This window comes from Antedon mediterranea, chromosome 4 (genome assembly GCF_964355755.1).
Source record: "Antedon mediterranea chromosome 4, ecAntMedi1.1, whole genome shotgun sequence".
Lineage (NCBI taxonomy): Eukaryota > Metazoa > Echinodermata > Crinoidea > Comatulida > Antedonidae > Antedon > Antedon mediterranea.
Window position 1 is genome coordinate 3,229,207 of NC_092673.1, and position 27,963 is coordinate 3,257,169.

The 27,963-nt window shown below is 31.6% G+C and overlaps 1 protein-coding gene across 1 annotated transcript; it reads right to left on the reverse strand.

Annotated features, from left to right (window-relative positions):
- On the reverse strand, positions 1-27,507 carry LOC140046280 (uncharacterized). Its single transcript, XM_072090863.1, has 8 exons — positions 27,354-27,507; positions 25,518-25,590; positions 21,941-22,017; positions 19,588-19,708; positions 18,751-18,864; positions 7,480-7,573; positions 5,826-6,427; positions 1-3,694 (listed from the first exon to the last, which is right to left on the reverse strand). The coding sequence occupies exons 1-8, from the start codon at positions 27,383-27,385 to the stop codon at positions 3,626-3,628; spliced, it is 1,182 nt and encodes a 393-aa protein (XP_071946964.1). The 5' UTR covers positions 27,386-27,507; the 3' UTR covers positions 1-3,625.
- Between the last annotated feature and the right edge of the window lie 456 nt (positions 27,508-27,963).

Here is a 27,963-nt window from a genome sequence, read left to right on the forward strand (position 1 = left end):
CTGAAAAAATGTTTTATTCTCTTCATTTCGTTTCTGAAACTGTACATATTTTACAAGTTGATCTAAAGATGTCATGTACTAAAAAAGAACACATTTTACACACTAACATTAAAGAAGTTATAACAAACAAATGATTACATGTTTTACATTACAACATTATAGATATAATGTTACAAATTATTTCCATCGAGGTATTTTTTAAATTTAGGCAGTAAATAAAGGTACGGATATTCCTTATTCTTCATAACCAAATTCATTTAACAATGCAATTACACACAGTTATATATTAAAAAATAAATACAATAAATGTTAGGTATCTAGAAGCAGCCTGGTATTCTTTAAGTGAACATTGCTTTAGTGTGAACCAGCCTGTATTCACACAAGTTTCATGTAGATACAATTCTTACAGATACATTTGTTAGTTAACTAATTGGTTCCCAGCACCAGATATGACCTTTAAACTTTACTACAATTCTGTGTTTTGACATTATATGAAGACCACAAACATGAAAAAATGGCAAATCTGTCGTTATTTGTATTGTGAAGGAGAACTACTAATTGAATATCATACAGAAAATATCGTTAGTTACAGAAAATGTACAGAGTATCTTCTCAATGTTTCACCATTTTCAAATTCCACTTCAAAACATGCAGACCACAAATACATTATTTTACATTTTACATTAAACTCATTCTACAGAAACCATCAAATGAATTTGTTACGTAAGAATTATCATTTACAAATGATCAAAATGCTGGTATTGCTTAATTAGTATTTTATTTAAGCACACTTTATATTTAACTGATTGAAACAGTTGTAGTATAAAAGCCAATTTACACAGAATAAAAATATATTATTATTATTGTTATTTCTTATGACCATATACACACAATACAGAGCGGACAGACTGTTTCTGCTCAGTATAGATACAAATTTTATGCGGGACAAGCTACGCGATTTGCGGGACAAGCTACACGGTTTGCGGGACAAGCTACACGGTTTGCGGAACAAACTACACGGTTTGCGGGACAAACTACACGGTTTGCGGAACAAGCTACACGGTTTGCGGGAAAAGCTACACGGTTTGCGGGACAAGCTACACGGTTTGCGGGACAAGCTACACGGTTTGCGGGACAAGCTACACGGTTTGCGGGACAAGCTACACGGTTTGCGGGACAATCTACACGGTATGCCGCTTACTGTTTAACTTAATTCTACAGTTGTAGTAGTATGGAGCAAGGAAACAGAGACTGAAAACCAGACTAGGAGGAGGAGAAGAAGGAGGAGGAGGAGAAGGAAAGTCACCTGGGGGATGCAGATCGAAAGCCAGTGATGGATAATCACAAAATTTGTAGGGTGATATACCTTCACACAGACTGGTACATCATCTATGAACTGACTAGGTGATGCAAATACTTATCTTCTCGCTACTTCAGTTTTGCCCTTTTTAAAAATGTTAACCTTATGTAATTTCAATATTGCTGCCATAAATGCGCTTTTCTCTGTGTACCCTTTTTACAAATGCATTCATTTTACACAGAAACACATGTTATATCAGTATTATGATACTCAATTGTGATACATATTTTTCTATTATTTTATAAATTTAATAAACTACCAAACTACTTGCTTTTTACATAATTTTAGTATCATCAAGTAAGGCACCATGGCACAACATGGAAGACAACAAACATAGCAACAAATATTAAATATATGTATTATATTATAGAAAAATATGTTAATGATGATATATCATTAAAACTCACTATAATAAAGGCTACTATACATTACCATTCTTGTAAAGATAATAATATAATATATTATATATAAAATATAATATGTATGAAAATCATTTTTTTTTTTAAAGATTTCTATCGAAATAATTTTGTTCCAAATCACTATGATAAATATGTATAATAAAATAGTTTTTAATCAAACCTAAGAATTTCAAAAAATACTTCAGAACTGATATTCACATTGTATAATGAAATACATAACATAGTAGGAGTACAATGAGAATTATGTGTAATAACATAATCAATCCATTCCATGTTTGGTAGCCAAATAATATTCATTCACAGGGAATTTTTACAGTACATTGCAATTTTATTTAACTGCACAGAGAACAAAAACTTCTTTTTTAACTGCACAGAGAAAAAAAATCTTTTTTAACTGCACAGAGAAAAAAAAAACAACAAATATCAACATACAGTAATATCAAGAAATGAAAATGACTAAATAGCTTAAGTTATTCATATGAAACGCCATATGTGCCAAAATATTTATCTTGTTACTGTTGTTATATTAAGTCTAAACAGAGCGTAGAACCTAGCCTGAATAAAGACAACAGGTTTCTAAGTAAAAGAAAAGAATTGAATAAACAGCTGGAATACTTTTTAAGATACAAAATAGCATGTAATTAAATATAACAATGTAATGGTATACAAAAAGATGGAATACATATTGGAATAGTTTTAACACAAAATCAACAGTGGAAGACACAAATTCAAACGAAACATAAGCATTAACTTGTTTTATATATTTAAAAAATATACATCGAAAAAAAACCCATAAAAACTTTAGATTAAGATCTATACTAGGTTTTTTTTCTGCTTTATTTAAAACGAAAGTAATTCTTAATAAATTATCATTAAAATAATAATGTTGGTAGTGCTCAGATAAATAGGATAGTGAGTCAGCATTATACTCCATTCACATTGCCTAGCTACATTAAGCTCTGTCTACACTATCAAACTTTATGTGAAAAAAAATGTGATGTGCCCATATATGGACATGAGGATGTCAATATCACTAACATATTTGGAGATATCACTACCATATTTAGGCACATCACACTTTTTTTTGTCAAACTACTGTAGTGTAGACAGAGCATACATTTTACACACACTGTTTTAGGCAATGTCAAAAGGCTACTACAGTGAAAATGATGGTAAGTGGCTCAATAACTTTTGTTCACTTGAACTATGTTAAGGTATTAAGTACAATGTTATGATACTAGTCCCTTTACATTCATCTCATGTCATAGTTAATTCTACCCGTCTCAATTGGGATAAAGGGCCAAATTGATGTGGTTTCTTTAACGATTTTAACTGGTAGAATCATTACCCCGATGCAGTAGGGCAAACTAGGTTTACTAAATCATTCATATACCCTTTTATGTGTTAGCATATTAGATAATTCAAATTAATAAAACCTCCCAACAAATAATATAATATATATATATAGAGTGAGTGCAGAATCTGTTTGAGCCTTAGCCTATTCCCAGTATTGGTTATTTTTCATTGGTGACTGAATAAATATTATTATTATTAATGAACCACAGTGAATGCAAGACCATTCATTGAGGCAACCTCATTGACATATTGTTAATAATTTAAATAAATTATTCCCATAGTTTTTTGTTATACTTGAATATTTTACTTTTATTGCGGATTCAAGTTAAACCACAAGATTAGCAAACCAAAACATAATTTGGTGCGGACACTCCTCTACAGACAACAGTCAGTATACATCATTTATTGATAAATAGTAGAAAAAACAGTAGAAAAGGCGAATGATGATGAGGAGGAGATATTGTCGATGTTAAATCTTGTTAAATCCATGCTACCGTGGGAGGGTTGAACTTCTTGTGTTGTATTTTAAGCTTCCCGTCCTTCTGAAGGTTCCTCGACTCTGTGAATAAAGTTAGAGATGTGCGTGAGGAGAAGGATACGTTAGTGGGTCAACATAAGGTGCAATATTCAAAAGCAACATCAACCAAATATTTATAAATTTAAATATAAGATAAAATAAGTTTAAAATGATTCTATACTACTAAGAAGAAAATAAAATATAAAATTACAATGAACATAATAAATAAAATAATTTCTTCTAATCCTAAATGATTAAACTATTTAGATAAGAATGTATTTATTTTCCTGGTTTTTATCATAGTTACCGCTTGTTTACAACTATAGTTAAATATTTGTGCTCTATAGTGCATTTCATAATAAAACATTTACTATTTATTTTTTCTGCTTCTTACTTTTCTGTAGACTGTTCAGCGCTTAGAGGCGCCCTGCATTTTGCGCTATATAAATTGAACATTATTACTATATTATTATACAAAACATTATATTTTAATAAATGAATTAGGTTAAACTTTCTACTATGAGGTAAGCATTTTCAAATTATCAAACAAAATGATGCTTAAACAAGAATTTGAGAAAAGAAAAACTTTTGAAATAAGGGTGCGTTCTAAAGCGCATGTTAAGCGGATGACAGAATAGCAGGAGCATATTACAAAAGCAGAGTTGATGTTGCTTATGATGAAGATAATGTTTTCAATTTGAGAAAGAAATATTATGCAAAAAAAAAATAAAAATTTGAGAATACAGTATAAATTAAAATAAGCAAGCGTTTTAGTAATGAAAAAAAAAATGTTAAAAACCATCGTTGTACTGTATTGCATAGTGCATGCCAATAGCAGAAACAAAACAATCAATCACCTAAGACTCTTATAAGCTATTGTTTCTACATATGATTACACTTTTTCCCTTGTTATCCGTCGTCAATTCTATATTTTTATTCTTATTATTTCCTATACTACTCTAAACCTGAAACAATAACAGTTGAATGGTTAAAACTAGGCACCGTGCGAAAAAACTATTTAATAGCCACTTGAATGAAGTACTGTAAAATATTAAAATCAAATTTATAAATTTAAAATGTCAAGGTTTGATAAAAAAAATATAAATTATAAAATAGCACCACATATTAGTGAGAGAACATTTTAGTCTCTCAATGATTTAAAAAAAAAATTCTTAAACAGCTACCATAGAAATGAGTAATTTCACTCGTCCCTGCATACAGTAGAACTCCTAACTATTAAAATTACTTGCCTAGCTTTAACTAAATTCTAACAAACCTAACGAATCATTGATTGGCTCTTCATCAATTTGGACTCTATTCATTGGTCTTAAGTTTAAACTAAAAAGGCATGGATTGGTTCATACGATAATTGAACAGTTGGTCTTCAATCACTTTTTACTCAATTGGCTCTATCAGTAAAAATAGACCATGCCATCACAAATGATAATTTACCAGGATTAATAATAATATATAGATTATTATTATATCAATATTGCAAAGAAGATGAAATGTCAATAAAGGTATTTAAAGTATGTAAATTCAACACATAATAATATTGCTAATAAAAATATGCAAGACAAGAAATTGGTTTAAAAAAATAAGTAGGTGATAAAATTTAAAACAGAATGTTTTCACCAAATTGTAAAATAAATACTCAACCTCTTTTACAAGGAGCCTATAACAACTGTTTAGCATTTCAAAAGATAATATCAAAATATATTCTTTACATAATATTTTTCTGGTTTTTAAGTATGACCTGGTTTAAATACTGAGGTAATATATTTGTAAGAAATGGTTTTATAAATGAGTTTATTGTTAGGATTAATAAAATATTAATAAAATTTACCTATTACATAGCCTCTAATTAAATTATAAGCCTCTTGTGTCATAAAATTCAATAAAATATCAAAATATTACACTATAAAAACTGTTAAAAAATTTCTATTTCTAATATATATTAAGAGAAAAGGGATAGTAGAAAATAATTATTTAAAAGTATTGAATGTGTTAACATTTAGGAAACACTTTTTCTATAGTAAAATTGTTAAAATACAGATAGACTTTTCCCCACTAACTTCCACATTTACATATCTCCCTCTAGACTTTTAGATCGCTTCATTTTTGGAGATTTAAACCTGCGAAAGAATCGTTTCAACTTTTTGTGTCGCCCTACCTCTGAGTTTCTAGAAGATGTCGATCCTCCTGAACGTTTTGACAGCGCCTCCGTCGACTCATGATAGCTACGCTGTTTCAATTGCGGGGACTGTCCAATTTGTCGTCTGGAGATGTTATCCATCGACGAATACATGCTACTGCTTCTAGGTCTTGCTCGATTACGTGACGATCTATATCGAACTTCGTCCACACTTTCGTTATCAATATCTTCCTCGCTGCCGAATTGGTTAAAATCAATGTTGTTGTACGTAGGTGGAGGATAATAAGTATTGTTTGTTCTTTGTGTGGCAAAATGCATGTTAGGTTGGTTTGAATGTCTAGTATCGTATGGGGATTGCACTGTTCTATGTGGAGGTGGTAGGCCTGTTATGTTTTCTCTGCTAGTGTTCAAGGCCTTGTTGCTACCATAACGTGTTGAATAGCGAGGGCTCGGTTGGGGTGGCTCGGGTGCAAAATCAGGCTCAAAGTCCATGTCTGAATCGGTATCCACTTCCTGGTAATCTTCTTCATCTTGCGCACTTATTTGCAATTGTTCTTCAACTATTCTATTATCCAATGGTTCTGCATTTTCCTTGATCACCACACCTTCATCAATTTCCTCTGAAAACGAAGATAACAAAATAAATCAAGAATATAATCAATAAAAAGGTTTCTGTTTACAAAGACAAATGAGCTTTGGATTTGAAATACAATTTAAAGGAAGAAAGGACCTCTATTTCCACCTTTTTACTGTACATATGTAAAGGGTTTCGCACCTGGTTCGATACAGGTTCCGATCCAGCAAATCAAATCGAACATCAATGCTTTTGTTTTCACGTGGCATAGCCACGTGGTGCATTGTGAAAACGAAACATTGACGTTCGCTTTGATTTTCCGGCACCGGAGCGGAATCAAGCCGGAACAGGTATGAAAGACCCTCAAAAGTGTCATTGTAACCCATCATGGAGGTAAACTTTCATATTTCTCACAAGTGACGAATCATGAATGAATCAATACTTTCACATTTTAACTGTCAATATCAATAACTTATAATATGAATAATTACTAAATTAGCCTTTCAATGTGTCTTAACCTTTACATTCAACTTTCATTCTATCTATCACTTAATAAGAAAAGTTCCACAAAATTTAGAAAAATACATCAAATCAACTCTCAAGATCATGGAACCTTGTTAGTTGCTTAACATGTATTATAGAAAAAAATCACAGGTTCAATTCAGCCTACTGTACATGCAAGTTTGACTCGATTCTATAGTTGAACGAGTACAGTTGCAGGGGGGGGGGGGGACCCTGGGTGCAACAGTTGGCAAAAATTGAATTAATTTACAAAGTCGTGTCCAAATTTTGGTTCATTTACTACACTAAGCAAACATTTCATTCTTTAAAAGTTAGTTACAATAACAAATAAATTCTGTAGTGCTTCTGAAATGTTTGTTAATTTTGGTTTTTCTAGTTTGATGAATTTATTTTTTTCAAACATTAATCTTTTTAAGTCTCTATTTTTGATACTTCATATTATTTTTATGCATTGAATTTGCAAAATAAAAGTTTATATATATTTTTAGTCTGAATTAGCTAGTTGGATTTAATCCTTTACACATGCTATACGCCTTTTCTTGTGAACGTTATAGACGCTTTGTTTTGTCTATTTACCTTCTGGTTCTTCCTGTATCGTTCTGTCAATGATCACTTCCTTTTTATTTTCATCTTGATATCGGCGGATTTGATCAATTATGGTTGCTTGACCCTGTCAAAGAAAAACAAAGTGATTAACTCGTAAACATTTTATTCATATTTTAGTTCATAATGCAAAGAAAAATGTCTTGAAATAAAGATATTTATTTTGGTACATCAACATTTCTATCATCTATACATTAAGGGGGAGGGGGTTGAATTTATTCAAAAATGGAAATTATGTGTATTAATTGCAATTGTATCCTCCGAGACCAATACTATGTTCCTTCTCCAGTGAAATTAGTGAGAAAAAAAACTTTCAAGATAATATAGCCTAAATAATTATTATTAGAATTGGGAAATTATTCGTCTATGTTGTGAATAACATATTGCTTGAAATACCTTCAATATAATGCAACGTTTCATATGATTATATATTACATTATAGGATGCTTTTAGAATATTGTACATTAGACAATGTCACAGTGATAATAGAGATGTTGATGTGTCTAACACTTTATGATAATGTATAACAAATGGGCGCTCACTACTCAAATTCACAGCATTCCACAAGGAAGGCGAAATGTATTAAGAAAATGCAATCTTAATGATGGTAGACCTTGATACAAATAGCATAACAGATACGGCAGCCAATCAAAACTGATGAAAACCATTGTGATTCAAAATCATTTTAAACTTTAGGATTGCAGAGATGTATACTGTACATAGATAGTCATTTTATGGATGGATGATAATAGGATATGATGCACGCACAAAATCCCTTTCCATCATCCTCTTGGGTAACAACTGTAGTAGTACCTAGTATTGATTCTATTATTGGAGCTGTTTATATTATATATTGTAGTACCTCTTTGATTTTATTTTTGGAAACTGTATTATGCAGTATGAAATAAAATGATTTAATACTATTCTTTCAGCAGTTAAACCAGAATCTACAGGCAGTAGTTACCAATTGCATAAACACATCCAAATTTAGAGGGAAATTAAGAATGTCAGATATTGCAATTCTGGCTAAAATACCGCATTAAAGACTAGATCATTGTCTGCTGTATGCAGAACACAGTACTGACATACAGACCAATATTTTGTCTACACTACATGTTATAGAGCAATCCAGTGAATTCAAATGTTTGTCAAATAGGGAGATGATGATGTCAAATAAAGTATTTGAATGTCTATGTCAGTTCCCTCCCACTGGGAATAGATACATAATATTCATTGACTTCAATGATACGACATTATTCAGTTAAATATTTGTTATCTACAGTATTTTTGTTTGTTTTGAATATGTTATGGAAAAGAAATGAAATAATTGTTTAATTAATTTGAAACGATAAAAATGAGGAAATCGTTGAGAGTGAGAAAAAGCCCCAACCAAGATTTGAACCCGGAATGTTCTAACAATTAGACCACTGGGGCTTTCATAGTATTGTTCAAACCCGATTGGATACAGTGGAATAGAACAGCACTTGTCCCTCAATTGCATGAATGTGCACCAGAGATCAAATTTATAAAAATTTGCAGGCACACAGAAACTCCGGAAATTAATTAATTCATAAATGGTGAAGATGAAGACTATTAAACATTGTTTTATAATTTGTATTCTCACTAATTTTGAAATAAATGTTACTTATTATTACCAAATATGTATTGGTAGATTTATGAAATATTAATAATCCAGCGATGCTAAACTATGCAATTCATAGAATGATGAGCTGTATATCATCACATTTACAAAGAAGGTATAGCAATATATCATATTAGGTTTATTAGTTAATGGTTTCCGATCTAGCCTTATACAGCATAAGTTACAGAGCACTCTCGCCTGTAGATCAAAAGCTGTCCGTTACAGTTAAACGTTAGAAGATGGTACATAACAGGTGAGCATATACCTGTTCTTCTTAATTAAATTACCAAGTTTTAACTGAATGTTATTGCCTAAAAGGAAACTTAAACCTGAACAGGGATTCCCCTGTCAACACTTTATATTCACCGTTCACATGCAAAATGCAAGTATGACTTTTTTTTTCTTGGAAGGTTCAGGAAAACCATTTTGATTCATGATTGATAAGATAAAATGCAACATTTTCGCTGTACAGTAGTTAAACTCTTCAATTCAATTCAAAGTAACATTTATTTTCTTCAAAATAAAACAGTCAACAAAATGGTGTAAAGAAAGGTAATATGATTGAAGAAGGCATGATCAAAAAAGCAAAAAGCTTGTGACAGACATGCCTAAACAAAGATTAGATAAAAACAACACGGAAAAAGAAAATAAATAAATAAATAAATAAAATAAAAAAAATAAAAAGAAATAACAACATAAAAAATTTACATAACATGGGTTAAACTAAATAAGTAAAATAACAACAACAAAAAACAATTTTGGTATAAATAAAGAATTGATTCGTCTTCTTCTTGTTACTCATCATTAAAATTATTATCATAAAATGTAATATAATAAAAATTAATACTTGGATGTGATATATCTTTTAAGTTTAAATGAAAAGCTTTTCTTAGATACAGCAACTTTAATAATAATAATAATAAAATCTTGCCAATAGACTTTAATATCTTTAATTGAAAACATACCTTATTTTGATTATGAAAACTAAGTAGAACATACAAATTATATGAAAATTGTTCAATTTGATTTAGGTAAAAATAGTGCAAAATCAAATAATTACATCTCATTTAATATTTAAAAAAAAGCAAGGATTAAGAAAATCTATTGCAAAATTAATCAGTCCAATTACGCTCTGTAAACTGAATTTTTTTTAAAGTTTTCCATGATCAATGCATGACAAAACTTTGGTTGAACAGACAACTTTTATGCAATGCCATGATAGTTTCTAAATTAACTTTTGTTTGCATCTTTTATCAATGGTAATTAAACAAAATTGTGATTTTTTTTTAAAAGTAAGTCTGTATTTGGATTCATAATTATCTACTGAACTCGGGATAGATTTAATCAACTTAATTTTTTGCGTTTGAGTTCTGTCTGCAAATTATTAGCTGAACCAACCAGGTAAATATTCCTTCTCCAGGTCAGGCCAAATGTAACTGTCTAGAGACGGCAACAATTATAGGATAATTCCTTAGTTAATGCCACTCTGGTGGTAGCATAGTATGCAAGTTCATTTTCGCATTTAAACCAGCCAAGTTAAAATTAATTTCAGGTCAGTTTAAATTAGTAACAATGAAATAAAGATAGAGCTGCATGGGTACTCCAGACCACACCCAGGTGAATATGCTACGGTGCAGACAATAGAGTCTATTGTTTGAGGCCACTAGATGACTAGTTCAAATCATATTGTTTCTATCAGTTCCATGCTGTCTGAATTAAGAGACCTAACCCTGGTTAATGTGCTGCCATATGACTCAAAATTTCATGAACAATGCCACAACATTTTATGATTGCTCTATCTGAATTATCTGCCCGTCGAACCCACCTGAATACTACTTGCCAATTTCAGACTATCTTAAGCTCTGTCTACACTATCAAACTAGTTTGACAAAGTGTGATGTCCCCAAATATGGTAGTGATATGCTTAAATATGGTAGTGATATGATATCATAATGTTCAAATGTATGTTTATCATCTAAATTAACAAGCAAACATTTTATTTCATTAATCATCAACACATACTGTTACACATCAACATCCCTTTGATCAACCACTCGACACCAAACTACCGTCAACAACGTAAACTAATCGTTTGACCCTGTTTCAATCAATTTCCTTCCACAGGTATTGCTAACAATTTTTGTCAAATCAGCATGAATTCATTTTTATTATCTAGTAGCCACTGTTTTGGAATGCTTTTTCATAGTATGTGGTCTCAACCTAATCAAATTGACATTAATATTTGAGATATATTCAAATTCTATTTTGATTTTCCAGCAGTAATCAATGTATTGTACTATATTATTGCAAAACTTTATTTAAATGTGAATAGATTCACATAGATTAAAGTTTGGTTCATCTTTATTGCTGATAAGTTGTTCTATTTATGTCTCTATAGATATTCGTTTATTAAATTGATTTAAAAAGGATAAATTTACAATTTTTTTTACTAACTATGCTCTCTACAAACTCATTCATACAATATAAAAACAAATCTTGATTTCAATAATAAATATTTATTTCAATTTTGCGTCAGCATATCATGCTCTAGTACTTTGGCATTACATAATAGTGTAGGAATTCTCATAAGCACCACACACACACATTAATAATACTGTTTTGAGAAGATATTACAAAAATATAACTAGTACAATTTAAATTGCAAATATAAATATGGAACTTCATAGCTCTATAATGTTCAAATATTAGGCATTTGTGTATTAGTACTGGTCCAAAAATGTGTTTTTATTCACTAAATGTACAGTTTATTTCTTCATTATAACTACGCAGTATTTTGAATACATCTAAGAAGTTCAGGGAATTGCGGTATGAACGCTGATAAGATCTGGTAACCAATTAGTGTTGTAAATGAAATAAACCAAATTCTTTCACATCTACTTTATGTCTTTAGTGTTGATGAACTTTGAAGTTTACTGTATTTCACCATTACTTGTTCTGTAAATAAAAGCCAATTTAAAGATGATGACAACGGGCAATGAACTCGCAACATTCACATGACCACCATTGGCCAATCAGACACCTAGATACAGTACACATTTTCCTACCTGGAACTTACAATATATAACTTACATTATTATAAATACCTGACTAATGTTTCTATACTATTATTTTATTATGTAAACATTGCATGTTTTTCCGTTCCATCATGAAATTTCTTCTTGGCAAACTATGTAAGATCTGGCATTTTTCAATTCCCTTTCCCAGACAAATTTGTCGACAATTCCCTGGCACAAATTTGTCAGTAAATGCTTCATGGTTTCTTTTTCTTATACACAGGCATTATGCTTGTAACTCTGCCTGTAATATATATTAAATTAATGCTGTAATAAGCAACACACAAAAGGATCAGTACTATATTGTGACGTAAACAAAAATCAACACTTCAACCGCAGTTCTACTGTACACAATAAAAATAAAATGGTTTTGTGAAGTCGATGTAAATGTATTGTAGGAAAATGGTTGCAATACTTCATATCTAATATAAACTGTATTATAGTAGGGGAACTTGGTGATTAACATGTTTGCCTTCCAATTCCAAGGTACATGGTTCGATCTTATCAGGGTTATAACTAACGAATCTCTCTATTCCAATCTCTCAGCTTTAAATGATCTTTAGTTTATAAGCTCAATAAATTAAAGTTTATTCATCCTGAATAGGCTGCTGCTGTTGGATATTGTAAGTATGAAAAGGAAAACAGGATGGTTCCACTAGGCTTTGAGAAATATATCAGCTGATAAACGTGTTTTAAGGAAGTCCACCTGACAATGGTCAGCATACAGGGTCAAAAACCAAAACAGCACCTGTGTCATCCCTCATTTTCAATTAATCCAAGTAATTCCAACCAAATATAAACATATAATGAATGTTTCTGAGACTGTAGGGACAAACGTTACATGATTTGAAATGACAGGTATCATCATAAGAAAGTTTTTGTTGAATTCACATAATCTGTGAGTAACGGTCTGTCTACACTATCAAACTTTATGTGACAAAAAAATGTGCTCATATATGGACACGATGATATCACATCACTAACATATTTGGGTATATCACTAACATATTTGGGTATATCACTACCATATTTGGGTACATCACTATCATATTTGGGCACATCACACTTTTTTGGTCAAACTAGTTCGAGAGTATAGACCGAGCTTAGTAAAAAATGTTATGGGCCAACTTGGCTACAACTAGATTTGAATCAACAACAAATGAAGTTATCTGCATGTGCAGCGAACATTATTAATTTAATATTATACATAGTTCTATCATAGATAATGTGCTATGAGTCTAATCCTATGACATTTCTAGTAACTGTGCCAACAAAAAACTAAACATACTTTAGAATTATCTAAAATAAAGTTAGGCCTAGAGAAGACGACTTTATACCAATGATGTATAGTACGATGATTGTGAACTAATTTGTAATTTAAAATAATTGTTTCATCATCACATTACACCACAGCACGGTAACCTCATAACCTCATTTTAAAACAATAGAACTGATGTAAACCAATCTTTTATTAACCAAGTAACCTTGTTAATCGTCACTGAAATTCTACATCTTGTACCGATTTTCTAAATTCGTTTCTTTTAGCTTTGTACGAGATATAATCATATTTTAGGATACAAACTCATTTTCACTTTCCAAAATTATCCACTTGTCTTTTCCGTCTAATTTATCAAAAACACCAGTGTACATATTTTCACATTCAGTTACATCCTACTTAAAATGGTATTATTTATATACTTATATATATAAATAAACACAATGGAAGGCAGTCACATACTCATGTGCTCACCATATATAGGCATGTGCTCACCATATATGGGCATGTTCTCATCATATACTGTACAGGCACATGCTCACCATATACAGGCATGTGCTCACCAATACTGTATGTACAGTGTATTCACCATACTATATCTTCAACATATATACAGGCATGTGTTCACCATATATAGGCATGTGTTCACCATATATAGGATCATACTCACCATAATAGAAAATTAAACTCAATATTTAAATGCAATGTTAACTGTGTACTGTTAGTAATAGTGAAAAGTTTTTGTAGATGAGAACATCCTAAACTCTAAGATAAATAAGCTTGGTTCCCACTAGGATGTAACGCGAGGAAGTAGCACAGATCCATCTTGCCGTGACTGATCAAATTACTCTCCTTGCACTTACGTCCTTGCGTTATGTCCTAGTGGGAAACAAGCTTTATAAGCAGCTATTTTGACAACAGATAAATGTACAAAGGACACCAAACTCTTTTGAAAAAAGAAAATAATAGTTTCATGATGATGTCATATCACTACTATATTTGAACACATCACACTTTTTTTGTCAAACTAGTTTGATAGTGAAGACAGAGCTTAATAGATTTTGGCTAAACAACATTATACGGCCTCACGACATCCTCGTCATCAGGAAAAGTGCTCATGAGAGGATCTAAATAAAGATAGGTTCTGTTGATAGATCCTTGCCTTCTAACTAATGAAATAACTAATTGAATGATTGAATAATTAATCACGATACATTAGTTACAACTTATTTCTTTGTCTTAAATGAACAACTTTACTTTCTTTTCCATCAGGAAGTTGATGATTTCAAAATCTAGTCAAATTAATTCTTAATGAAACAATCTGTATAATGACCTGAAACTGTAATCTCAACTAACAAATTTCAACATAATTTGAATCTTTTTCTGTCACAGATGTGTTTGTAATTGAATTTAGAGACTACAGACAACTCAAAACACAAATGTTTCCTTTTTATGGCCCATTAGTTAAAATTAGATTACTTATGGGGTAATAAACAACATTTATTAAAAGGTTATGCTAGAGCGATTTATGACAGTGTCAAGAAAACATACAAAATGTGAACATTAGTACAAAGGGTTCTAATGTGAACATAAGTACAAAGGGTTCTAATGTGAACACATGAATGAATGCTTTTCAGCGTGAACCTGTACACAGTGAATAGATTATTCCCCAGATCTACTGTTCTGCCTAGACCTTCATATAGGACGTTACGCCCTATAATCATCATAAAAATTATTCTGACTCCATGCACCTATCAATCCTTTTAATGATTATGCTACAATGCATACCGTATATCAACATGTTTAATAGTAGTATAACGAGATACGAGAAACTTTAAAAGACACACAGTAATTTTACTTGGACATCTTGTTATACTACTACAGTGAAAACAAATATTTATTTAAGAACTTTAAGCACTCATACTCAAGGCTTAGGACCACTAACTTGCAGCATAGTAATTCATTATGTCATTCATGTCAAGCCTGTAAGCAGGCTACAGTCAGTAAATGGGATGGTACGAACTTTAGCAATAATGAAAGGGTAGGATATCAAAATATAGCCAAATAATTCACCATAACCAGGAATCCATTAAATAGCAAAGAATATAATACATTTCTCTTATATCTATCAACGGTAAAATCTAGGAGAACCCTCAATCAATTGGAAAATCAAGTCGCATCAAAAGCCTATCAAAATAACAACATGTGTTGGCTAAACATTATCCTATTTGCATCAATGTCGACGGATTCAATTTTATTACTCAATTCAATGTATGCATTTTCACAGCTGTGTTCAAACTATCAGAAAGTTGAAAGACAAGTCTCCCATGATAAATCTGCCAAATAAATTTAAACCCACGGGCAGTTTTTTTTAAAGAATAAAATGTGTACTGTATTTACACATACACTAATATTACTTAATCATTCAGTATAGTGGCTGAACAATCATCCTGTATAATACAGTAGTGTTACAGTATTGATTTAAATCTTTGGAATTAAAATTTCTGGTTTTATTGGTGCTACTGTATGTTTTGACCATACCTACTTAAAACAGAAAAAGGAGGTGTATTTAGGGCATGTATTGGGACTTGATGCCATCTTTTTAAAAATTAAAATTACCTGTGAAAAAGTGGGAGAATATTAGGGAGGTTTCGCAACCTTACGAATACGATAACGAAAACGGATACGTCACACATTTGTGAATCTTTTGAGCTGATCCCCATTTTATATTCGTAAAGCGTATTCGCGTTGACAAATATCACCAGTCATATTCGTAACTACATACAAAACAAGTATAGTTTTTATCTATTTTGCACATTTTGCATTTGAATCAGGAATGATTTAGGATTATAATATAATTATATATTTATTGATTTATTTACAAAGCAACACTTTTTTACTGGCTTACAAAAACGAATACGTGTGCGTGACGTATCCGTTTTCGTTATCGTATTCGTAAGATTGCGAAACCTCTGTAATATAAAACAAAAAATTTCGAAAACTCCAACTAAATCTTAATTACTAATATTAAGGAATATTGTACAGAAATAAATTCAAATTTATGGAAAGACATAAAGTTCTATAATATGTCCTTGTACTGTATAAAATTATACATTTATATTCTGATAGAACAATTGAAACAGGGAGAAATTCTAAGGAAATTGAAAATCAGGGAGAACATATTATATTCTTAGAGCCCTTGAGATGAACCAGAAATCCAAGAGACTCCAGGCAAAGTCTCACGAGGGTTCTGTATGCCAAGAGTTGTGACTGTCAGATCGCAACTTCCGATTACACAAGCATTCAATGTTCTATCAACTTGTTCAAATTCGGATTTTGTAAACTACTAAATACTACTGTACTGTATGACAAACAGTCTCTTTAATTTAATTAAAACATTACATCCTAATCTAAATCCTTGTCTACACTATCAAACTTTATGTGACAAAAAAATGTGATGTGCTCATATATGGACATGATGATGTCATATCACTACCATATTTGGGCATATCACTACCATATTTAGGCACATCACACTTTTTTTGTCAAACTAGTTTAGGCAGAGCTTAATATGCCTGCAGTATCAAAGCTTAAACAAATTAGGAAGAAAAAAAGAAATTAATCTGGCCTAAAGAAGGACGATAGATCTACAAACGCTTATTTCCGACAAGCATATTGGCAGCGTCGCTGTCCCCTTATTGTTGTAGACACAAATAATGTATCTTTGCCTGGCCTAGATGATGCCTAATGTCTTGAGTCAATGACGCTGCGAAGGGATTAATCACATTTATTACATCCCATGAGTGTGCTTAGTCAGGGCCTCAGTCTGCTGCCGTGGGAAATGAACATCACAGTGATATTAATATTATAATTGAACTTACTAGCAAGTTTATTCATAGCTACAGTATGCTATTATAGGCCCCATGCTTTAAAAAAACACAAGGCTAGTGTAGTTAAGTTTACTTCATACTTTGGTAATTGTGGAAGATGGCCCCACATGATTATGACGTACAGAACTGTGTACATAGTCCAAACTATTGTAGTATTAAAGGGCTTTTCTCTATGTACTAAAGTTTACTTGTAGTAAGACTCCATAGCTTTACCAGCACAAAAAACTCACCTACTAAGATACAGTATCTTGGAGTGTTTTTAGTAGATACTGTATTACATCTATAACCAGCACTAAATTGAGCTGATGATATGGTATATTGAGAAACCATCATAATACAGTACAGTTATTTATTTATGTTTATACTTTCCTAGTCACTTTCATCCACAGGTGCTCATCTAATTCCATCAAACTCACCACCACTTATATTAAATGTTAGCAACCCGATATGAGTGATGAATATATAATAAATTCCCTGTAGGAGATATGTAACACACTGTACTTCATTCTCTCTGCAGGAGAAGTGTAATAGAGCACTGGAAACGCCAAAGGCGGTTGTTATGTATACACTGGTTTATGTCAATAACTTTCTTGATTTAGATAGCTGTAGTCAACACATTTGTACCATGCAATACTATCACTGGGCTAGCCCATAGGTGCCCGGGACATTGACAGTCTCCTACTGTAGATGCAACATATCAGTATTCAGGAATGTGTCTACAAAAGTGGTGGAACTTGACCACTAAAATCTATGCAGGAAAAGTTCAGCTGAATGGAAACCGAAGCTACATGTACTGTATGTGTGGATGCAATTCCAAATATCACAGCTTCTATCATCTTATACCCTTTTCACACTGCATAAATTGTTGTAACAAGTTTTAACCAGGTTTGATTTCCCCACTTATTACACGTTTTCACACATGCCTACGCAAACCTTGTGAAATCTCGGTAGAATTTCCCCAAATTTGTATTCACACTTTGCAAACCTGGTTTGTTTGTTTGTTAGCAGGATTACTCAAAAAGTAATTACAAGATCTTTACCAAAATGAATATACAGATAGATATGTGGTCTGGGACCATTCCATTAAATTTTGGGACCATTTGGGACTATGGTCCCAATTCTGGACAACTTTTTAGTATACTTTTCAGACATGCTAGTGTTAAAAGATACGACAGAAGTTTTCAAAAGGCGGCGAGCAGTCTTACACTTTGCAAACTTGGACACAACTCGTTAAATTTTGCAGATGTGAAAAGGGTATAAAGAGTTCTTTTATATTGTGTAAACCACCTTAAAATGCAATAAAACCATAAAAAAATGTAATAGTTATTGCTATGCATGAACACAAATTATCATTAGTTTTACCTTGACAGCTGACTTCATGACAACATTAGCAGCAATTTGAAGCCCATTTTGACTAACTTTACGAAATGCTTCATATCCCTTATCGCTAGCATGTGCTATATAGTCATCGATATCCTGAAATATCAATTTAAAAAGTTAATTTTCATTTTCATAAGTTTTGCTGTTTGGTTTTGCAGATTACCCTCTATCTGACAGTAACTAATTTACTATTGGTAGTCCTTGGCCACATGTGCCTAATATAACTGCATCTAGCTGGCAGTACAGTACTGTAGGACTGGAGTGGTAAAGTCTACAAATTCCATTCAATCCAGTTTGCATCTAAAATGAAATATCTCTCTCTTGTCTTGAAACGTTTTCCGTCATTCCGACATTATGCTGTCCACGATTTGTTTCCATATTTTCCTGTTTTGGGCAGGATGGTTTGTTATTGTGCAAAAGTCTACATTTTTTCCCTTTACATTTAAAAAAATTTGGTATATCCAAAATATAAATAACCTACTATTTACTATAGATGCAGACCTAGATGGAATGTAATGTTAATGACAATATTAAACTGTTTATCACTAATGATATTATCCTGTAGTAGGCTATTAGAACACCTACACAGCTACTTAGGATATGACGTTCTCTTACATGCAACTACCACAGCATGTAAACACCGACCACAAACAATACCAAATATTTTATATTAAATAATAATTCTTGTTAATTGTTCATACATAAAATCATTTCTTTTTTTGGTGTTTATTTCATAATTTTCATAGATAACATAGTTGAAAGTTGTACAGTAAATTCTCTGTACTACAGTAAAAAATAAATTTGTTTTTAATACTATACCTTCTCTTTCTTGCTTAGTGTAGGATGAATAAATTTTCTATACAGGTATGTGGCTCCTTTTGTCCAAGGCGAAATTAACCAGAAAATAAATAGAATTTTTGCCTCATAATAAAAAGGAATACTGTGGGAAAACAGACAAAATTGGTTAATATTGACATTTTTTAGAAGCTGTACAGATATTATCTTCCTAAAAAATCAATTTTATCCACTAATTTTTCAAAAAACTACTACAGCATTGTTGATATAAATTTTGCGGTACACCATAAATATTAGTTCTGAAAAGAACTGTTGAGTTTCTCCTCACTTTATATCAACATTTGATTTCGCCATGCAAACCTTCAAACAATATATACTAAAGCATTGTTAAAACTATAAGTTATCGTCTTATTTTACTGACACAGAGACAGTTCATATTGTATCTATAGATAATAAACCGTACACTTGACTGTAGTACTTCTTCCGGAAAACCTTATTCAGAGGACACAACACACACCCCTACTGTATTAGGGGGGACTTCTTGGTTGATTCTTTGGGGAAGGTGTCTCCTTAATACTGTAGTAATAGTAGTAGTACAGTATGAATAATATAACTATAAATCATATTAATTTTCAGAGACATTTTCAATTGACCTAAAGTATCAAATCCCAAACTGAATTATTGAACTTTTCTGGAGTTCAATCATTTCAAGTGTTGTGTAATAGTTGGGATAATTGAAGCTTTGAAATAAAGTCAGTGACTAATCACTTCATGTAATCCTTGGCTTCTGACTAAATGTTTTAAATAATGACATACAGCTTCCTTAACCACTCTCATGCTTACTGTATAATACCTATTATTATGGTAAATAAAAACATTAACGTTAATGTTATATTATACAATCAAAATATAATTATGTAATGAGACAATTTAAACTACATAACAGTATATGAATTCAATATGATTGTTCTGTCTAATGTGCTTATATCCACAAATAATGTGGCAGCAATTTTTCCTGGATTATACAAATAATAGGATACATATCTGGTTGAACTATTACATTTATATTTTTTTCCTTTTATTTAGAAAAAAGCTGTCAGTGCATGGACCAAATGATGTGTGGTCTCGCTCTCTCTCTTTGTCGCCCCCCCCCCCTTCCCAGATAAATGAAAATATCAATCAGAGATCATTTCTAATAATAATAATTGAATCATTGTCCTATGACATTACCTTTTTACCAAATTTACCGGTGAAATAGAAAATATAACAAAATCATTTCTAATTATAGAAACTTGTTTCATTGTCCAATGATACTTGTTAAAGTACAATACAAATAAATAATGGTATAGTACAACAAACAATCATAAATACAGTATAATTATCTTTAATGTAAAAGTGATGATTCTAAATCTAAAAAGTTGGAGATAAATTGTATTTTGTCTACAATTTCTTCTCCTTCAATCAAGGGCTATTGTATTTGGATAAACACTGTGTTGATGGTTTTTACTAGCTGTATAATCTATTTAGTGGAGAGCTGTAGCTTGATGGTTAACGTGCTTGCCTTCCAAACCCAAGATCCGGGGTTCAATCTCGACCTAATGCAGGGTTGTAACTCCTGACTTTTTCAACTCCACTCCCTAAGCCTTAAAATAAGACTTAGTTTAGAAGCACAATACATTATTAAATAGTTTATCCATCCTGTAATTTGCGAGTTATAAAATATAAAATTTTAAAAATAAGCTATTTAGTCATGTGACCAGTTTAAAAAGAAGAAGAAGAAAAAATATTCTGTAATTTCTTTTAGATGGAAATGTTTTTTAACCCTATATTTTGCATTTCTGATACCATTAAAGAGGGACATTTTGGATGACTATGCATTTAATCAAACACAATAAACTTATTCAAACATAGTAAACAGGAAAATCATCTTTTCCAATTATGTATTATTATCGTCAAAGAGACAAGATTGGACAGAAACAAACAAGTCAAGACATACACCAAACACAATCAGACAAGCCATGACAGGATAACAATAGAAAGGTAGTCGCATTCTGGATAGGTCTTGTATAGATCTATGCTCACTGACAACGTTAAACCATCATAGACTTGTTCCTGTGTGCTTCCTGACCTAGTTCATTGCGTTTCAATTTAAATCATTTTAATGCAAAACATTTGATTTAAATTATTATTGATATAAATCTGATGAAATTGTCTTTCAGAAAATGTCACAATCTATAAACTTTTGAAAGTTTTTAAATAAAATTATTATTGAAAATGTTCCTGTTTTTTATTATAAAACCAGATATCTCTTAAAAATGCATTAAAACTAAAAATCCTTTTGCATAAAATCAACTGATTTATGTACATTCGTACTTACATTGCAGCAAAAATATCACTAAATGTTTCAACACAGGAAAATAAGGCAAACACTATCCAGTACATCATCCATTTTACCTGATAAAAAGATAAATCCAATGGAATGGTTAATTGCTTTTAAGATTTAAACGTGTATAAATTGATCATTGGCTGGCATATTCGATTGGGAAATGTTTGTGTTCAATTTGAAACGTGAATTAAAAAACGTTGTTCATCGATTATTAATTTCAAAATACGACATATAAACTAATATTCAAATTGATGCAAGTACCATATTAAGGGGATACTTTCAGGACTCATCAAAGTGTACCCTAAAGTGATGTGCCCATATATGGACATGATGATGTCATATCACTACCATATTTGGGTATATCACTACCATATTTGGGTATATCACTACCATATTTGGGTATATCACTACCATATTTGGGTATATCACTACCATATTTAGGCAATAGGAACCATATTATGGGGACACTTTTAGTACTCATCAAAGTGTACCCTAAAGAGGGATGTTCCTAAAGCTCTGTCTACACTATCAAACTAGTTTGACAAAAAAATGTGATGTGCCCATTTCTGGACATGATGATGTCATATTACTACCATATTTGGATATATCACTACCATATTTGGATATATCACTACCATATTTGGATATATCACTACCATATTTGGATATATCACTACCATATTTGGATATATCACTACCATATTTGGATATATCACTACCATATTTGGATATATCACTACCATATTTGGATATATCACTACCATATTTGGATATATCACTACCATAAGGAGGGGTTCTAATATACAGTTGTACTATATCTTATAATACCATAGAGGAATACTTATACAGTCACCTCTCTTCCCTACCGCCCCTTAGGCTCTGTCTACACTGTCAAACTAGTTCAACAAAAAAAAAATGTTATGTACCCAAATAATATGGTATAATGATACGCCCAAATATGGTAGTCATCATCATGTCCATATATGGGCATATCACAGAGCTGTACTGTATACATATACTTTACAAGATCTCTAATTTAGGAGAGATTAATCAGAATATATTAGCTACTATTTTCTTGTGTATACATTCCACAGTAGAACAACCCAGTGACCAAGTTTAATCGAAAAAATGTTTAAAGATATATTGTCCCCCTAAAAAAAATTTTTTTTTTTTCATTTTTTTTGTTGAATATGTTATTTTAATGTCACATAATAGTTATTCACTCTCACAAAAAATTGGGTCTGAAAAAAATTTATTTACCTGAAAAATGTAATTTAAAGCAAAAAATGGTCAAATTGTCTGGAAGACAATGAGTTTTTGGGTAATTTAACTGTTTATTTTGTCTTTTTATAGGTGAAATAATTTTTTTCCCCCGTTTTTTTTTCTTATGGAAGTGAACAACTTCATTAAAACTGCAAAATGGCCTATTCAAAGTCCGATTTTAAAAATCTTTATTTTTCATGATTTTGGGGGACAATACATCTTTAAATTAAAACATTATTTGACTATTGAACATCATGAATGTTATAAACCACATGTGCCAAGAATAGCCTGGTACGACGAACTTTAATGTTTTGTAATGTTCACTCATTTCCCGACATTGAGCAGAAATAGCCGCACAAAATGTTAGCCTTACAGTCGGATTAACCCGTTAGCAATTGGTCCGTGAGAAAAGGGGCTCTGAGAAAAGTGTGACGACCGCCGAGACCAGCCATTTCCTTTGACAGAGTCCATGCAGTCTCGGAAGAATTTAATTATGATTTCTATGATCACGCATGGGTTTAATATTTAGCTAACAAGGCAAAGTAATTCATAATATAACCCAGACAAGGGACAGGTACCAGTTTGGCGTAGAACAACGGTGAATAATACAGATTTACTGTAGCAGTTGGCAGTAAATATTTCAAGTCATGCACTTAATATAAATTGAAAGGAGCATTTGAAAATGGTATTATTGTTGCATTAATAGTATTCTAGAACAATCGAGTGAGACAAATGTCAATTGTTCTTGACTATCCTTTTAATTTTGAATGATTTTGCCATAAAAAAAATTGTTATACGCCCAAATATGGTAGTGATATGACATCATTGTATCTATATATGGGCACATCACATTTTTTTGTCACATAAAGTTTGATACAGAGAAAGGGGATAGTGGAGGGTGAACCTTTGCTTGAAATTACTTAATTAGTTCTTCACTTAATAGTACCGTATATTAATAATCTTATACTTTGTACTGTATGTTTGATTGATCAATACTACTGTACAGTATGCCGATCAAATAATATGTGAAATTATTGGCAATGATAAAAATTGCCACATCATGACTCTGTGAAGTTCAACATCTGTGAATCGTTACCAATAAACAAGAGATTACAAGGAGATGTTCCTTTATAAAATTCCCTTAAAATTCTAAAGGATGTGAGTAAGATTACATAATGCCTTTGGGAAACATCCAATTTAAAAATGTGCATTTGTTTTTAATTTTTAATGCCATTGCTGAACATAAACTGATGGTGGAAGTACTGTGTATAGTTATTAAGGGTAAATAAATGTATCCTTGGCCAACAACAGGGTCAGAAAGAACAAATGAATTGTTAAAGCGGAAAGAAAATGCAAAAGTCAATGCTATACTGTACAGTAGGATGCTTTTTTTTTAAAACAGACATCCAACAGAGATACTGTAAATTAATTTACTCATCTTAAGATAGTTGTACATATCATTGCGCTGTGAGACTCGGTAAAAAGTGCTTTATATGTTCGATATTATTATTTTAATATTATTATCAATATCATGTGTATAGTACTTCGCACAATTTCCCGACTAGTCCACTCAGCATCTGTAAATGAGTACCTAGTTTAAAAATACTAGGGAGGATAAAGCGGCGCGGAAAGGAACGGTCTATCTTACCACATAATGTTTTAAGAAACATCTTTATTCTTCTTCTTTTGGTAGGATAGACAGATGACTTTTTCTCATATGGGAGCTTCAAAATGCAGGAGAACGGAGCCGTGTAAATGGTTCCTCTGCTTTTCTTCTTTCATTGACTATCTTAAGCTCTGACTACACTATCAAACTTTATGTGACAAAAAAATGTGATGTGCCCATATACTGTATGAACATGATGATGTGATATCACTACCATAGTTGGGCATATCACTACCATATTTGGGCACATCACACTTTTTTTGTCAAACTATTTTGAAAGTGTAGACTTGTTAGCTTTAGGATATTTTTATGGATCATTTTTGTGTGTGAAGCTCGTAGAAACATTGTATTAAGGCGCTACTGTACAGACTACTATTATTATTAATAAGGCGTAGTACACTGAGCTGATAATCATGGTAATGAACACAGAACTCACTTTTACCTACAGATTATTACAGAACATTATAAATGTAAGGAGGCTTGAGGCTTTTTGCCACATGACTGTTATCATGCACAGCTGTGAAGAATGATGAGTATTAACATAATAAACACAACACTTTAGACGAACGAACGGTTATCTAAATAAGACAAAGTTCATCATCTCCACTTGCCAATAGGAGGGGGGAGGGGGAAACTTACGTATTCCTTGACGTTTCTTGATTTAATTGCTTTATAAGATGAGTAGCCTGGATACAAAGTTCCAAACACCAGCCTGAAAACAGAACACATAATGTATGTTTATTAGAGCTGTCAATACAGTGTGTTACAACAAAGTTGATTTAACAAACTGTGCTAACTGCACTGTGTTTTGTTGCTCCCTTTTGAATTTATTTGGTTTATCATACATAATAGTGACATTTTCTGTATTACTATTAGTAAAGCTCTGTTTACACTATCAAACTTTAACAAAATGTGATGTGCCAATATATGGACATGATGATGTCATATAACTACTACATTTAGGCACTTCACACTTTTTTTGTCACACTAGTTTGATAGTGTAGACAGAGCTTTAAGCCTTGTCTACACTATCAAACTTTATGTGTCAAAAAAGTGTGATGTGCCTATATATGGTAGTGCTATGCTTAAATATGGTAGTGATATGACATCATCATGTCCATAAATGGGCACATCGCATTTTTTTGACACATAAAGTTTGATAGTGTAGATAGAGCTTAACAGTATTGAGCTACAGTAATGTACTGTGTATCTCTTTCACTGCAAATAGTTTTTCCATCGTTGATTTAGTATACAAGGCAATAAAAACAAATTAAACTAAACAAAAATTAATCAACCACAAATCATGGTTTCAAACATGAACCTTTATTTGTCAAAGATAAATGTGGGCTAGAGCAGAAAAGCAGCAGTTTCACACTTCATTAGGTAACATCAATAGCAGATTAATTCAGATATTCAATATAAAATTCCTAAACAGAATTGTGACAGTAACAGTGAACAAAGTATTGTGTTAAATCTAATCGCCTACCTACAGTACTACGTAATACTAGTAACTGTAAACTATTTTGCCTCCCACTTTAACTAACCAAAGTTCACCAATGTCCAATTTATTACAGGGAGAAGTTGATTTTTATACTGTAACAAAAATAAACGATGGAGGAAAAAAAACATACTTCATACAGTATTTATAAATATATGTGTGTGATACAGAATCTTTTGAATTAGCTATATTATCAAATGTTGGATAACAATTTGTCAATTTGTCTCGCAATAAATCATCAAATTCATTTTTGTTATAGATTTTAATTTTATTGTTTTGTGCAATTTGAATAAACTCCTTAAAATTGTGCAAGGAAATCCATGCGCAATTTCAAATTATTCAGATCATAAATAACACAAAATGGCCATATATCAATACTTCTGATATGAAATTACTGTACGTATCCACATATAATTGTAAAAAATTGTCCTCTACAGTAGGAAAATGGCGAGAAAATAAATATACCAAATATATATACCAATTATGTGATAATTCCATTATGATTATTGAACAATGTAGCAGATGAACCAGAAATTGCTGCCCTTTAACTAATTTCGCACCGAGGCTAGGTTATTTCTGGGTGGGATGGCCACTGTACTTAATTATTTGTTATGCATGATTTAAAAGATTTGCAAAATTTGAAAATGAAACTGCCAACCAAGCAAGGAATTGGATTTTCTCACATCCGCCGACAAGCCAGGTTTGATTTTGACAACATATATAGGCCTACTACTACTACTACTAGTCTAGGCTAGGCCATATCAGGGTAAATAAGGCAATTATCTTTTGAAAAATAAATGTTGGCTTAGGACTAGGCCTAATTGAATTAAAATAATAGTCTAGCCCCCGCCTAGGCCAGTGCGATTTTCCGTGGCCAGACAACAGATCTGAAACGGACCAGACAAAAATGCCATGATGCGCCCGTTATCAACAAACATGAATAGCCTAGCTAGGCCTAGCTAGCTAGGCATACTTACACAACTAAGCGGGACACAATGTAAGACACCATTTTTAGTCGTCGAATCGATCCCAATCGTCTTCGTAAGGTCTTTACTTCATCGATACAAACTTCTTTATTTTTAAAGCGGAAATTGCATAAAAGAAAGAAAACCAACACAGCAAAAACAGAGAGAGAGAATGTGAGCAACAGACACAGTACAAAATCAAAACATTGAATTGATTGGTTTATGCGCATTCCAATCAAATTGTTAAAAAAGTAGAGGGCGTTGTCATATTTTTTTTATTCATTCATCATACATTCATTCAATATTTTATTTTTGAATCTCTCAACTAAAGTACTAGTAAAATTACGTATAAATTTAAAACAATTAAACCTGTACTGACTAATTACCAAAAGACGACGCACTATTATATTAGAATGGCATTCCAATTGGAGAGCATTTTTGACTAATAAAAACGTTGTCTAGATAAGATAAGATAAATTTATTGAACGAACGCTTTTGTATCAGCGGCACACGTTTATAAGACGGTGCGTTCATTTACAAGGCAATGTAAAAACAAAAAGAAAAGTATCAAAAAATAACATTTAAGTCTTAACTAAGAAGCGAATTATACAAGTAAAATGAA